The sequence below is a fragment of the Aptenodytes patagonicus genome, chromosome 14 (assembly GCF_965638725.1).
Source record: "Aptenodytes patagonicus chromosome 14, bAptPat1.pri.cur, whole genome shotgun sequence".
Classification (NCBI taxonomy): Eukaryota; Metazoa; Chordata; class Aves; order Sphenisciformes; family Spheniscidae; genus Aptenodytes; species Aptenodytes patagonicus.
In genome coordinates, this window is record NC_134962.1 from 10,109,378 (window position 1) to 10,124,117 (window position 14,740).

General features: G+C 37.2%; 1 protein-coding gene across 1 annotated transcript in view; it reads right to left on the minus strand.

The window, feature by feature from the left end:
* Positions 1 to 2,384: 2,384 nt before the first annotated feature.
* Positions 2,385 to 14,740, minus strand: part of ARFGEF2 (ARF guanine nucleotide exchange factor 2) — a 38,850-nt gene continuing 26,494 nt past the window's right edge. Inside the window, exons 24-39 of the mRNA XM_076351630.1 lie at positions 14,447 to 14,487; positions 14,193 to 14,362; positions 13,418 to 13,569; positions 13,079 to 13,251; positions 11,753 to 11,913; positions 10,804 to 10,934; positions 10,578 to 10,707; positions 9,981 to 10,116; positions 9,079 to 9,217; positions 8,937 to 8,991; positions 8,578 to 8,692; positions 8,194 to 8,324; positions 6,382 to 6,550; positions 5,847 to 5,985; positions 4,623 to 4,740; positions 2,385 to 3,003 (exon numbers count right to left, since the gene is read on the minus strand). Of these exons, the coding sequence (XP_076207745.1) occupies positions 2,827 to 3,003; positions 4,623 to 4,740; positions 5,847 to 5,985; positions 6,382 to 6,550; positions 8,194 to 8,324; positions 8,578 to 8,692; positions 8,937 to 8,991; positions 9,079 to 9,217; positions 9,981 to 10,116; positions 10,578 to 10,707; positions 10,804 to 10,934; positions 11,753 to 11,913; positions 13,079 to 13,251; positions 13,418 to 13,569; positions 14,193 to 14,362; positions 14,447 to 14,487 (2,137 nt within the window). The 3' untranslated portion in view covers positions 2,385 to 2,826. The remainder of the gene's footprint in view (positions 3,004 to 4,622; positions 4,741 to 5,846; positions 5,986 to 6,381; positions 6,551 to 8,193; positions 8,325 to 8,577; positions 8,693 to 8,936; positions 8,992 to 9,078; positions 9,218 to 9,980; positions 10,117 to 10,577; positions 10,708 to 10,803; positions 10,935 to 11,752; positions 11,914 to 13,078; positions 13,252 to 13,417; positions 13,570 to 14,192; positions 14,363 to 14,446; positions 14,488 to 14,740) is intronic.

Here is a 14,740-nt window from a genome sequence, read left to right on the forward strand (position 1 = left end):
ATAGGTAAATCAGTTTATAGTTTAATTTGTTGCATAACACTACTTTAAAAGTCTAAGAGGTTACTTTTTATTACTGCATGTATTGCACAGATGTCTCGATCTCTGCCAGGATATGCTGGCACAGACCCTTGTTCTCGTTCATAGTTCCACTAAAACCAATAAAACCACCACAGGCAGACACGAGTCTCTGTCAGCAGAGCCAGGACAAGATCGGACCAGCAGTGACTACTGCAGGAGTTTTGGCTCAGCATTTTTAGCTTCATTAAGATATCTATGGGTTATGATCTTTCTGACTGTCTAAGGGAAACCAAACAGCTGATGCAAATACAACCGTTTCAGGTATTACACTTAACATACCATTCTTATTGCTTTAACACATACAATCAATTTCAGAAAATGGACAGGATTAAGGCTGTTAAATCCAATTGCATTCCAGTCCCCCTTCTCCTTCATGCACTACAGAGTCTAGGATGTTTTGATGTCACATACCTAATTTCAGCAGTTTATAAATGGTATAAATACAGTAAAAGCTTTACTCAAGTAAAAGAACAGTCTCGGAACTAAGGCTGAAGGAAAGGATTGATTAAAGGCCCTTATTCTATATGCAGAGATAGTACAAATGTTGCACATTACGGTGAAGAAAGCCCACAATGCAACTGTAAAGTAATTTAAGATCTGAAAATTAAAAGACTTGTTTCAAGACATGAGTTGTAAGGCTTTCAAAACTGAAATACAGAAAAAAGCATGCAACTTTAAAGTTTGTGTTTTGATAGGAGATAAAGGTATACATTCAATGAGGCAGTGACACATTCAAAATCTGAAAAAGCTTCAAGTATTTTCTTTAGGACTGTCTAGGACTGGAAGAAAAGGAATAGCCTATTCTTACAGGTTTAAATAGAGTTAAAATAAATACTTCATTTTTACTGTAACTGATGAAGTGAGATTACCAGGGAATGAGCAACTATACTAAATGCAACACAAAAGGACATTTCAAGTGCAGCAAGTTAAATATCAGCATTGCTTATTTTTCAGGCTTTTCCTATTGTAAAATATAGCCATATATTCCCTTCTACTAAATATTATAGATTTAATCTGATGGGCATTGAAAAGTTAAAGAGCCACAACCACCATTTATTTTTCTTTGGTTAAAAAGTAAAAAAAAATGTGAAAGCCTTATCACTACTATTGACTGCAAAACCATTCCCAAACAATGCTTATATAGAAGCCGATTTGCTGAAGAGCACCATATGAACCCTTTGGAAACAGCTCACAAAAAAAAAAAAGAAAGAATCCCAACAGCTCCGAATGGAATATCCCAAGAAAACCTCAACTATGGCCACCCTACCAGGAAACTCAACTTAAAAAGCAAAGTAACAGGTTAAACACTTAATACCATTCAAGTAGGTTGCTGGGTTTTGTTTGTTTGTTTTTAAATACTGTTATATTTTAGGTTTGGCTAATATGGATAGCACAGCAGTTAATATAACACCTTCTTTTACATTATTTTAGGAAGCGGAACCTTTCCTCCCATCCGGCCATACTCTTCCAGTTAGAGAAGTCTTAAAACTTGAAATTAAAATTAGTTCAAAAGGACAGACCTTAGCCCTGCAGTACTTCAACTGTAACTGGTATTCTATCATGGGAACAGTTGGCACAGAAAACTGATGCGTTTTGAAGAAAGAAAGAAAGAAAAATCTCCAGGGCAAGCAAAGCTGTAGCGTTATGTCACATTTGCTTCACAGATACCTTCAAAGCATAGAAGTGTATTGGTAACTCTTAGAGTACGTGAATGAACTTAAGTTTAATTTTGCTAGAGCAGTTTCGTGGGAATTCAATTTTCTTTTAGATCACAACAGGAACTAGTAGTTGAGAACAAAAATCATTTGCACAAAAAGACGAATCAGAATTTGCAGATCTGCAGTAAAAAGAGACAGAACCTGGTATGTATTAAGGACAGGACTTCTTGTGCCAAACAGACACAATTGCTACTAAATACATTATAGTCAAGGGTAAAAAAAGGGTGGTTTTATTTGTTCCGAAACTTGTTTTTAATATTGCTGTATATGCTCTGTCCATGATCTGGCAATGTATGAAAGTAAATGGAAAGTTTAAAAGTCTTTTTTTTTTTTAAATGCCTTTAACTCAAGACTAACAAGCTCAATAGAGTAGATGCTATTGTGTGCTCCTGATGTAAAACCTTCCATAAAAACAAAAATAAGTCTCAAAAGACGAAGCACTGATATTAAAAAAGTTTTTAAAATGACTTGCTAAACAGGAGGAAACCCCTTTCCCCGAATACCCTACAGGCTGTCCACTTCAAAAACCGTAACACGCTGCCTGGTCTAGTCATGTACACACAAAGAAAAACCCAGAATGATCGTGGGTGGTCATTAGCCACTGCAGTATAGTTTATTATGAACACATGTGCTAACATCACAAGGCTATACAACTATATTCATTATTTCCAAGGGGCATAATTTCTATTGAGGAATCCAGCTGATTTATCAGATTTAGCTGGGATGCAAGACTGAACAATTGATAAAAGACTAGAGGAGACAGACTTGATCATAAGGATGACTAGCATTGAAACAAAGAGACTTTACATCTACTGTGTTAACTCTGTAAGCAATAATTTAAATAAAACTGCTGATAGTTTTGTAGGATGGACAGAACAGGATTTTTTTTCCGCCTCCCCAAATGCCATTGTGGTAAGAGTAACTTGCTGCTGTGTTGATACACCAGGGTCCCATTTTTTCCCCATCCACTTCAATCCATCTCTCGAACACAGCTTTATGTACACGTGGAAGTAACCAACCCTACTTAGGGCTACCAGGAAGGTAAGTTCATCCCAGTTGTCCGTATCTGCTCCTCTGTTATGCAGATTTTGAACACAACGCCTATACGCAGGAAGAACTTCCGTAGCACTGCTCGAAGCTCAGGAATCAGGTCAAATTGCATGATTTCACACAAGTATGGATAATATGTTGAAGCATGTGCCCTAAACTATCAAAGAAGATACGGAAAAAGAACGTTAATCTCTATTACTATAGGAAAGCGCAGAGTTTTTCCACGTTCATGGGTATGCCAACTTGTTAAACCACAAGGTCTCACCCAATCAAAGGCCCCCCTGGATTAGGGCCATCAAGCCCAGTGTCTGTTTTCTGCAGCAGCCTTAGCGGATGCCCACAGGAAACCATACACATTGCGTGCAGTTGGCATTACTTCCCTAAAATAGATTCAGACTATTTTGTGGCTCAGGGATTTCTCAGGCTAGAGGTGGTATCAGGGACTACTTGTAGAAACACCCCCCTCTGATGTGAATTTGTCCAGTTGCTTCTCCAGCCTCTTTAAAATATCATCCACAGTACATAACAACACCTTCCACAGCTGAACCGGTGTGTGAAGAAGTATCTCCATTATGTGTTTGTTTCCCCCCCCGCCCCTCCAGTGACGCCATCTCCGAAACTCTCATTCACCATCTCTTCCAGTATAAAAATCATCAGTCCTTTCCCTCTCTTCATGCTAATAATGACCTTATGCACCTCTCATTTTTATTTCTTTTCCAGATAAGAGATAACTGAGTAGAAGTCTAACCTGCATACGGTTCCATGTATGGAAGCCAGTCTACATCCCTTACTCCTGTTACACTCTCAACTGTCTTCCAGCTCCATCACACCCCTTTCAATATGGGGGATCAGAACTGCAAACAGTATTCAAGATGCAAATCTGTCATCAATTTACACAAGAAGAATGTTTTTTCCTCTGTTCCCTTCCTAAAAGTGCTCAGTATTAGTTACAGGGAAAGTTGATGGAACACTTTCACCACAGAACTTTTATAATAAAAAGATACTGGGATTGTGTACTAAGGAAGGGGCAGCTTGGCATTTTTATCTACAAGGAGTTAAGACTGTTCTCACAACACACCGTAACCACAGGGACATCACTAAATTGCTGCTAAGTGAAGCCAAGTCACCACTACTACCAATTTCTTAAAATATTGGTAAATTGCAATACAACATTCCAGACTACACAAGAGAAATGAAATTACACACTTCACAATACAGAAAAAAAACCCTACACCAGGAAAAAATACCATACTTTAAAACAAGATGAAGTTCAACAGCATTGGAAAGTTTAAAAAAAAAACCACACAACATAAGCAACTTCCAGAAGTTTCTCTGCATGTCCTAATGTACTGAATATTTGCATTCACCTTTTCCTCAAAAGGGCCAAGATCCTGAAAATTACTTTTTGCTATCACTGTCAAGGAACCAGAATTCCAGTTTTACAGTAGTGAAATTTAACTCTACCATTCTGTGCAGCTGTAATACAGCACAAGCCCATCCTTTATTGCACACTCATTGCACTTTTATATGAAAGCTCTGCAGTAATTCTATCAATATTTCTATAGAACTGTGAATTTCATGGATGCAGTCCGATTTTTACAATGGGGAATGCTTGCAAAAAATTAAGTAACAACTGCTGTATTTCAAAGAGAGTACACGCTATATGAATAAGTGAACTAGCCACCTTGCAGTACAGACGATAATAAAGACTGAATTCAACAGAAGAAGAAATGAAAAAATATCTGAATGCAGACATGACTTCCAGACTGTTCTTACCTTTTCGTCACTGATTTTTAGTGTTTTCGTTAAAAGCAACAGCAGGAGATTGGTCCAAGCTTCTCTGTGGCTTTCTGAGTTCACGGTAATAAAATATGCCAGGGCTTCACTACATACACTAAAGAGATGACACAGTTCAGACAAACCATAGAGAAAACCCACAAAGTTTTTATAACATGCAGTGTTTGTCCTCTCATAGTGTATTTTGTTTTCGAGTAAGATGCATTTCCACGGGAAAGTTTTCAATCACATGCAACAACTTTAATTACACAAATTTGTCTCAATGAGTTTTCTGTTGCAGTAGTTGTTACAAATAACTGAACTGAAATAGTTCTCATGTTGTCAACAAACAACCATGAAGTCAGAGGTGGAAGAGTCTGATTTTCCTCATAAACATTCTGTAATTAACATGTTGTCACCTTCAACTTGCAAACATTATTTCCTGATCCTTACATTGGGACAGCTTAGGCAACAGCAACATGAAAGACTTCTCCCTCCAAATCTACACTGCTTTATTAAAGATCTGCAGAGCTCAGCGTCACGGATTAAAGAGGGATTACTATTGTATTAATAAATTTTTGGTCCTTGTTGTAGACTGTCAACACATGGTACAAACTGTACCACTTACTATGGCTTTTTGGGGCACTATTTTAATTAAAGAGGGAGCAGAATCTCCTCTCTTACACACCAAAAAGATTAGTATGTTCATAGACACTGACAAATCAGAATGCTACTGATATCCACTGCATTAATACAAATACCAAGTTTAAGAGTTCTTTACATTTGATTAGAGATTAGTACTCAACTTTTATGTACCAACAACTCACTTTTCAAATAAAGGAGGCCATAATACCTTTTTATATTTATTTAGCATAATTTTCTATGTTTACCTAAGTTCCAGGTATACAGCAGCTTATACTGTACTCTGTTTAGATTAGTGTATCCTATTATACCTCTGAATATCATTATATACTCAGATGTGAAAAGTATTCATGCACCACCACTTTTGTAAAGAAAAGCTTATGTCAGGGAAGAAGGTACTTCATTTATTCCAAGTAGATTGCTTCCTTATTGCTAAATTAACTTTTAATAAAGAGTGGTCATCTCTCTCTCTCTGTATACTGTGCACACTCTGCTCAGCAAGTTAAAACAGAACATCTGTATCCAGGGATGCACCACACTGGCTGAACACAGAACGCACCAGAACCAAGCTGATACTCTTACCTAAGCAGTCGTCGTTGTATAGCATCCCACGAGTCTCGGCGGTTTTCATCCACATACATTCGAAAGAGTATTCTCAAGCAACAAGCCAAGCTGCTGGTCTCTTGTTTTAAGAGATTGGGTTTTGATTTACCCTTGAACCCTAGAAATCAGTTACATATAGGGAGAGAGGGAACATTCACATTTGTAGTTACTACCCAAGAGGTAAAGTTTATCAACAATACCTCCGCTAGTGAACAGTAATGATTTCTTGTCCGGATAGTATTTCCTCCTCCTTGATTTTGACTGAGACCTAATCTATTTATAAAGATATTTAACTACAGTAGTACCAACTGCATAGCTCTGCTTTAATCAAAAAAGTAGATAATTTAGCAAACAGAATTATTCTCAAGTCATCAGGAAGGAGACAAGTAATAAAAGCATGCAACACTGTCAGATTAACTGTAGAGATTATTGCAATGGCATACTTCTGTATCTTGACAGCTAAAGCTATAAAAGCAGCTCAGTATTTTTATCAAACTAAAAATAAAAGCCTCACCTGCTCTCCATAACACAGTTCGCTGTTCATAATTTGAATTAAAGGCTTTTGAAAATGAATGAGACTCTTGCAGACAATCTAGTAACTTAAAGAGGTGATGAGAAGACATATATTTATACATTCCTTGGTCTTCTGTGTCAATGTGGATATCTGCATCCAATGCATCTCGCTAAAGGTGAGGGGGGAGAGAGGGCAGAGTGTCAATAACATTCTTTTTATATAAGCTTAAAAGACTTTGATACTTCACAGACCATATACCACTAATTCCAGATTCCATGTTTAGGTACAAGTGAAATATTAGTGCAAATATTAGTGCAATATAACACAGCAGAATGATCCTGTCAAATATCAGAGTTGTACTCTGATCGTCCCCCTGTACTCGGCGCTGGTGAGGCCGCACCTTGAATACTGTGTTCAGTTTTGGGCCCCTCACTACAAGAAGGACATCGAGGTGCTGGAGCGTGTCCAGAGAAGGGCAATGAAGCTGATGAAGGATCTAGAGCACAAGTTTTCTGAGGAGCAGCTGAGGGAACTGGGGTTGTTCAGCCTGGAGAAGAGGAGGCTGAGGGGAGACCTTATCACTCTCTACAACTACCTGAAAGGAGGTTGTAGCGAGGTGGGTGTCAGCCTCTTCTCCCAAGTAATAAGCGATAGGACGAGAGGAAATGGCCTCAAGTTGCACCAGGGGAGGTTTAGATTGGACATGAGGAAAAATTTTTTTCACTGACAGGGTTGCCAAGCATTGGAACAGGCTGCCCAGGGAAGCGGTTGGGTCACCATCCCTGGAGGTATTTAAAAGACGTGTAGATGTGGTGCTCAGGGACATGGTTTAGTGGTGGACTTGGCAGTGTTAGGTTAATGGTTGGACTCGATCTTGAAGGTCTTTTCCAACCAAAGTGATTCTACGATTCTTTTCAGTAGGATATTTTAAAAGATAGAAGTTATGATCTATCCTAGTTACTGATAAGGAGAAAAAAAAAAAATCAAGAACAAAGGAAGAACCTCCCTTATCAAGGCATAAAAAAGTCATAGCAATACAATATAGAACATTTCCTCTCCCCTAGGAGCTGACTGAGTAGGTCTCCTGAATTCTGAAAAGCATGAAAATGAACCACAAAAATAGTGCAAGTTTAAATGTTGCATAGTGTAGAATTTCCCCATCTTTGGCTAATGTCAAGTTTCATTAAAATTGGTCAATGTTTTTAGCTAATTTCATTAGAAATTAACTATACTATCCCCAAAACACTATCTGAATGCACTAGCCCAAACTTCTAGCCTAGGGCTTTATTAACATAACCAAGCAAGAGCTACCTTGCACTACTGCCTAGCACCAGAACTTTCAGGGACGAGATCTCTCTGAGGCAGGTAATGAGTTAAATCTTGACCATTAACCTTGCTAAAGTTCAACTTCAGCATTTCCTCCTGTGTAAACACCTAGAGACTGTGCAAAGCCTCAACTGTGGCTAAATGAAGACACTCAGGCTAAACAACAGAAAAGAATGCTTCCCCCCAAAACAAACAAAACCCGTTCTTGATGAGTATATATTTATTATAAAAACAATGATAATATATTATATTGATAATAAAAATAATGGTAATATAATTATAATAATGCAACAGGCAGACTGCCAGGAAACACTGGAGGCAGTAAAAAAAGTCACAGCTTAAGAGTAATGACACACACATTCAGGGTAGTGCTGAGAATTAGAAAAAGGAAGGGACTATATACTCTGTTTTGTAAACACACTTCAGAGCATTGGATAGTCTTTGTACTTTACTGCCACAACAAGGTGTAAATAAGTCTGATGGTACCTGAGCTGCAGCCATGTGCTCAGCATCTTCCTTCTTGCTTGTGGCTGGATAGAACACTATGTTATCAATGGTCTGTATCAATTCCAGCTGTACCACACACTTTATAAGGAGGCCAGCAAATAGTTTCTGGTCTAATGAAATGGAACACAAGTTTCAGAAGCAAGCTTACGACAATTCACTTATAACAGGCTAGCAAAACACTACATTACCATTAGCATTTTGATATTTAGTGATACTGTGAATTATCTTATACAGAGAAAAATTTCTCCGCAACACAAGTTGTATCCCAAGTTTAAGCGCCCCAAAACTTTTGCTACAGAACTACAGAAGTGGATTAAGAGTGGCTATAAAAGTTCATTTAATGAACTTGCATGTTTTCCTTACTTGTATAAGGACCACCTTTCCAGCTCTCATCCGTTGGATTTGAAAATTGACTTTGTCCTCTTTCTGAAGCATTTTTATCCATGCTGCTTAAAGACTGGCGATCTAGGTCTAAATCCTAGAAGAGAACGCAGAAAAATTCTAGCAATCCAAAATACTACCTACCAACCAGCTACCAGTTTTCAGATGACATCACTAATCTTAGATTGAAAGGCTTCCTGCATCCATTCTTTATATCTTATTTTACAATGACATCAAATACAAGCTAATGTCAATTCCAGTATTTGTTGTCAAGTGTATTTACTACACTAACCTAACACACAACCCTTCAAGTTAGTTTGTTGCACTGAATTAACTCTTACCAAGTGTTTTTCAGCTGAATCTTCTTCCATTCCTGCAGGCCTCCATGTCAGCAAGCTTCACAAAGAAAAAAAAAATAAAAAAAGGTAAATATTGTTGCTCTGGAATCAGGTATTAGTTTGAGAATTAAATTTATGTACTTACACATGAGGAATAGTAGTTTTGAAGATTTCTAGCATACAATTGCATGTCTGGCCCCAGACTTCAGGGCTGAATTTCTGTCCGTTTAGTATTACCAGGTTTTCTAGGCAGTTTGTACCTGATCGAGCCAACTGCTCATTATCTGTGAAAGAATTGTTCCATATTTATCAACTTCTACAATATCAATGAAAAATTAAGCATCCTCTATTACTGCTCCATTAAACATTTTTACCAATATTGTGAAATGCATGGTATCTTAGCTCAAAGCCTACTTGTAAAGTGTATTGCAATAATACCAAGCTTAGGAACCTACTGAATAAAAAAAATAGTGTTTAAAAATAGACTTCATGAGATTGAAATCCAAACAGGGAAGACAAAGGACAGGAGAGAAGCAGAAAGGAAAGCATACAGTGAGACAAAGGAAGGAAAAGCACCAACTAGAAACTTATGATTTCCTGCAAGGTAGTCCCCCCACATTCCATAAGAGTTGCAGCCTAAAAGTAAAAACATTCTTTAGAAAGTCGTATCAAAAAGTACTAGATGGTTGAGAGAAGGTGGGGGGAAGAAAAAAAAAGCAGAATGCATACACACAGGTATCTGTACATAAATGAGGTATTTTATCCATGCAGCCAATTGGAGAAAGGTTGTTGACAGAGGATTAACACAACTCTTTAAAAGCTTTTGCTCTGTCACAATAGCATCATAAACACGCTAACAGAAGAGCTGCCTAACTGATTAAATAGAATGATGCTCGAATATTTAAGATACTGCATCCATCTATTATATAACATATTGTCCTAATGGTAGTTTTTAATTCTTCCAAAATTCTTAAACTTTCCCCTTCTTAAGTAATGAGCATTTAAAAAAAAAATACATTAATCAAAAGATACAAGTAAATAAGCTACCTTGTTTTACACACCAGTGTAACTGTGCAAGTATGTCAGGAAGAAGAATCTCATTTAAAGCTTCATAAAATTGCGTAAATACATCACAGATTGCATAAAGTGCATGGTTGCATGTAGTGGTCATCCATTCAGATTTCTATGAGGAAAAAATGAAAAGTCTTGTTTTTATGTGGGTTCTTCTATGATGATAGCACTTGGCTTATGCATGGCTATTCAACAAAGGATGTTACCTCTGAGGAGAGGAGCAGAGTTTAGACAAAACCAAAAAGTCTCACTACTGCAGATGTCTAGTGAGAAGCATTTAGTTGGCCACATGAATACAGTTCAGAAAACTATACCATTTCACAACAAATTGTGAATATTCTCCTTGAAAATATCCAGACAGAACAGACAGATAGGTCACTGGATACTATGACAAGTTTCATACGTACCACAGAATACAGCAGAATACAACAACACATCATTATGTCTGGGGCAGTATGGGGTGGAAATACACTGACAAGACAAACAATACAAACTGCTGCCTTGATTGTCTGAGTTCTTAAAAACCAACCCTAACATTTGGTTGTTTTTTGGGGGTTTTTTTTTGGGTTTTACCTCTGTTTGTTGTTCAGGGAGTTTCATATTATCAAAAATCCGAAACACAATTCTGAACAGATCTTGCCACCAGTGCTTTTCAAAGGTATGGCCGTAACTCTTCATTATTTCAAACATCACTGTTAAGCCTCTGTAAACAAACCCAAACAAATAAAGGAAAAGATGTTAAAATGTGTACCTGTGATCTCTTCACTAACTTGAATTAAAAAAAAAAAAGCTTTATTACCTTGTTCTAACATCTAATTTGCAACGATTAATGATACAAGAAAGTTCAAATAAAATGGGAAACCATCCTCTGACCCATACTCTGTCCCCAGGAGCAACATTCATGTCATCACTCGTGTATTCTCTTAATACCTTGGAGATAGGCAGGGAAAAAAAGATGAAAAAAAAAATCTCAGAATTCTTTAATTCTGACAGGTTTAGATACTACTAGTGGCACAGACAGACTTGAAAAGTTAGCTTAGTTTCTACCGTAACACTCAAATCCTGTAAAATATAAGTATAAATGAGACATCTATTTGTGAAAACTCTGGGAAAAAAATACAGAAAATACTTAAATCCATTTTACTTAAGTCCTGTAAAGCCTTAACGCTTTACAAGTTGCAGAGGTTTGGACTTTAGGAAGCAAGTTTAACAGTGACAAGCAACAATTATATAGATTTCCTTATTACCTATCTTTAAGTTTGGCATAAACCAGTTCTACACTTTCCTGGCATATTGGATACAGTGTGCACATCTTGCAATGGTAACATGCAACTGCAATCTAACTCCAGGCTCTTTTCAGCAAAGTGATTATTATATTAAGTATTCACACAATAGACTGATGTAGAAAAATATGCACATTAGTAACCAATTTAACTAGACATAATGAGGGTGACAGAACAGGAAGTATTGTTTTCCCGGTCATCCTAACACTATTAAAAAAGGACTATTTCATTCAGTTATTTCCAATTTGGACTGATCCAATTTAAAATTTTTTTAATTAGTCCTAGTTTACTGCTTATGTAATACCAAAATGACTCCTAATTCTGAATAAGCTTTTAATATAAACACTTGCTGCTGGGAGACTTAAGTTTGAGTCTGAAAGCTCTTTCTTAGTTACAAGATTAGTCTCAGTTTAACAGTAGAACATAGTGTAAGAATACACAAGGGTAAAAATTAAAAGAAAATACCTGTGGTCTTTCTGAAACGTATTTTGCACAATACCGAATAAGTCTAATAGCTTCCATGCTGGTGTCCGGAAATGCAACATTACAGGCAAACTCAGAAAGACACTTTACTGCATCCTGAAATGAGTCAATTGCTGCTGGAAAGTGCTGTTGAAAAATATTTGCTGTGAAGAACAAACAAATACACTTTTTAAAATTTACTGATATTGAAATTTATAGATAAACTGGCATTGATCTACAGGCATCAGCCATGGTATACCACTACCAAATGGACAAACATGAAAGGACCAGATCTTCTAGATTAAATAAGGTTCTCTGTCTTCCCTTGGATTCTTCCCCATCCCACCCCACCACCCAGATTTGTCAGCATCACATTTTCTCAGGTTGGATAATTACCAGTTTTATAATCTAGGATTATTTCATTCATAATCTGTATTATTTCATTGCTTCTTATATGGTTCCGTTTCCTTCCACAGCATATGCAACCCAAAGCTCTTAAAATATTTTGAGAAGTAATAGGAGTAAAGCCTGATGTTAGCTTCCCTGCAGTGAATGAAGTTACCTACATTTACCTAAATTATCTATGCTTGTAATTATTCATATTCTGCAGCAAGAGAGGAAAAACCAGTTAGATTTCAGACTTAAGAGACAGACTAAATACAAAACAAATCCAATGTGTACAAGCTTTTGAACAAACTACAACTCTCAAGATCTATGCAAATCAAGTTAGCAAAAAACCATTTTGTTACTATTTGCATTTATTAATACTGTCCATAGCTCTTTGTCCCCATGCTATTTAATAGGAAGAGGGTAGTTTCAGGACATTTAAGAAAGCTACGATCAATATTGAAGGTCCATTTCAAGAATATTTGGGTTGGTTGTCTTCCTTTGAAAGTGGCAGCAGTATATCGTTCAAATATACTTTTAGAGCAGGTAGGCTGTATGAACCAAACTCTACAAGCAGTCACATATCAGCATCACAAGCTTTATGATCCCCACCATACGATACTGAATCGGCATGTAAGTTTGCGATATGTGTTCCTTAATCCAAAACAACTTATTGTGACAGATGGGGCAACATACAAACTTATTGAATCTACTCCAAACTTCCAAAGTTCTATAGCAGGATATCTATATCTAGTTTTTCCTGTCCATAGCAATCACGAGACTTAACAGGTAAGACCTGGCTGCAGAGTTTAAAAAGTCTGCCTGCAAGATCCTGTGTTTATTTACCTGGAAATACAAAAGTCTTATTCAGATGGGCCTTTTAAACCAGAATCACAGCAGCTAAGCTAATTTGGGTACTCGCATCTGTCAAGCATTACTTACTAACTATGTGTGCTGTAGTTTGAAAGGCCAGCTCCACAATATTCCCATCATGGTCTGACGCTGCTTGATGGAAGACTGCAAAGATATTCTTCCAGCCTGAACGAATATTACCAGCTTGAGAGTTTACCATCTGAGCAATACAGCGTATTACCATGTCCCGAATAGTTGGAGATCTAAAAAAAAAAAAGAAAAAGGAAAGTAAGACTTTCATAAGTGGCACAATTTTACACTGGCACAAAATAACTGTGCCACTTCCATTTACACGACAATCTAACCCACACCAAGTAACATCTTTAAGTAAGACTAAAGCAAGCTAACAGAAACTGCAGTGCATCACACCTGTTTTTCTTCATAATATGCTCGAAAGGCCTTAGGAAGTCTTTCTGGAAGCGGAAGTTGGCCAACTCTCCCTTCTCAAGAAATTTCATTGACAGCTGCCTTAATGAGTCTACTGCAAAGATGGCAACATCTTCATTAGGATTACATCCAACCTAGAAGAAAAGCATATTTTCAAACACTTACCAGCTAACATATTACTTATATGAGTAACATTCATCATTCAAGTTTCATGTCAGTCCACTAAAAACCACTAGCACGTTCTAGCTTTCAGATATTTAGAAGATAGGGAGTTACTTTCGGAGAGGGCTTTCTCAGTCATTTGATCCAACTAAACAGACCCATGGCTTTCGTATGCAACAAGTGCAGAGCTATAATAGCCAGCTAGACTCTAAAAAAAATAAAAATCTTAGGTTAAAAAAACCCACCCAAACATGGTCCAGTTTCTTAAGAAAAATAACTTTGTTGTTCCAGGATCATCTGTATATATTTTAGAGGAAAACTAACTTGGCATTTGATCAGAAAGATAAGACAATGGCATAAAGAAAAATTACAAATACAAAATCATATAATGAAGCGATTAAAGATCATTCCCATAAACATTTCCGTTTCTATTTATATACTTCAGATTTTTAAATAGGTGTTCCCTTTAGATGCCTTTAATGGATCTTATTTTTAAAAATATCACAACCTACACCACTAAGAACATAAAAGGAAAAAGCTGATTAAAGAAGTCTTGCTATTCATGTATGTTCTGTAACTTGATTTTAAGAAGTACCTTATTGAAGTGATCTCCAATCACGTGCCAAATCCTTGACCACTGCAGCCTAATGCGATTCATGTTGTAATACGATATCTCCACTATCTTCTGCAGGCTGAACATGCGTGGATGGTGTGGGGAAGCCAGCTCATCCATGGAAACAGCACACAGCCATCGCACAAAGTCAACTGAACATTAAAACACACTACTGTAAGTTCAGGATGTTACATTGCAAGAGTTCCTGTAACCCACCAAATGGTCAGCATACATACCTATTGCATTTCCATCCAGCCTAGTTGATCCTGTAAATATCCTAAGGAACAAATAAATGAGTTGCAGTTTTAGCTGCGCATCCACAAGAGTCAATCACATCTTAGTGCTGTAGGCAAGTGTCAGCACATCTCCTGGAGGTACTTTACAATCCTCCATGCCATGAACTCTGCAACTGTTTTATTCTTACTCCTTGGCAACGGTTCACGTCCTTCTCCTAGTCCAAACATTCTCTTCCCTGCTGCAAGTCATAGTCTACTATGCTCCTTTCCCACTGTGCCCACTGCAGGGCACAG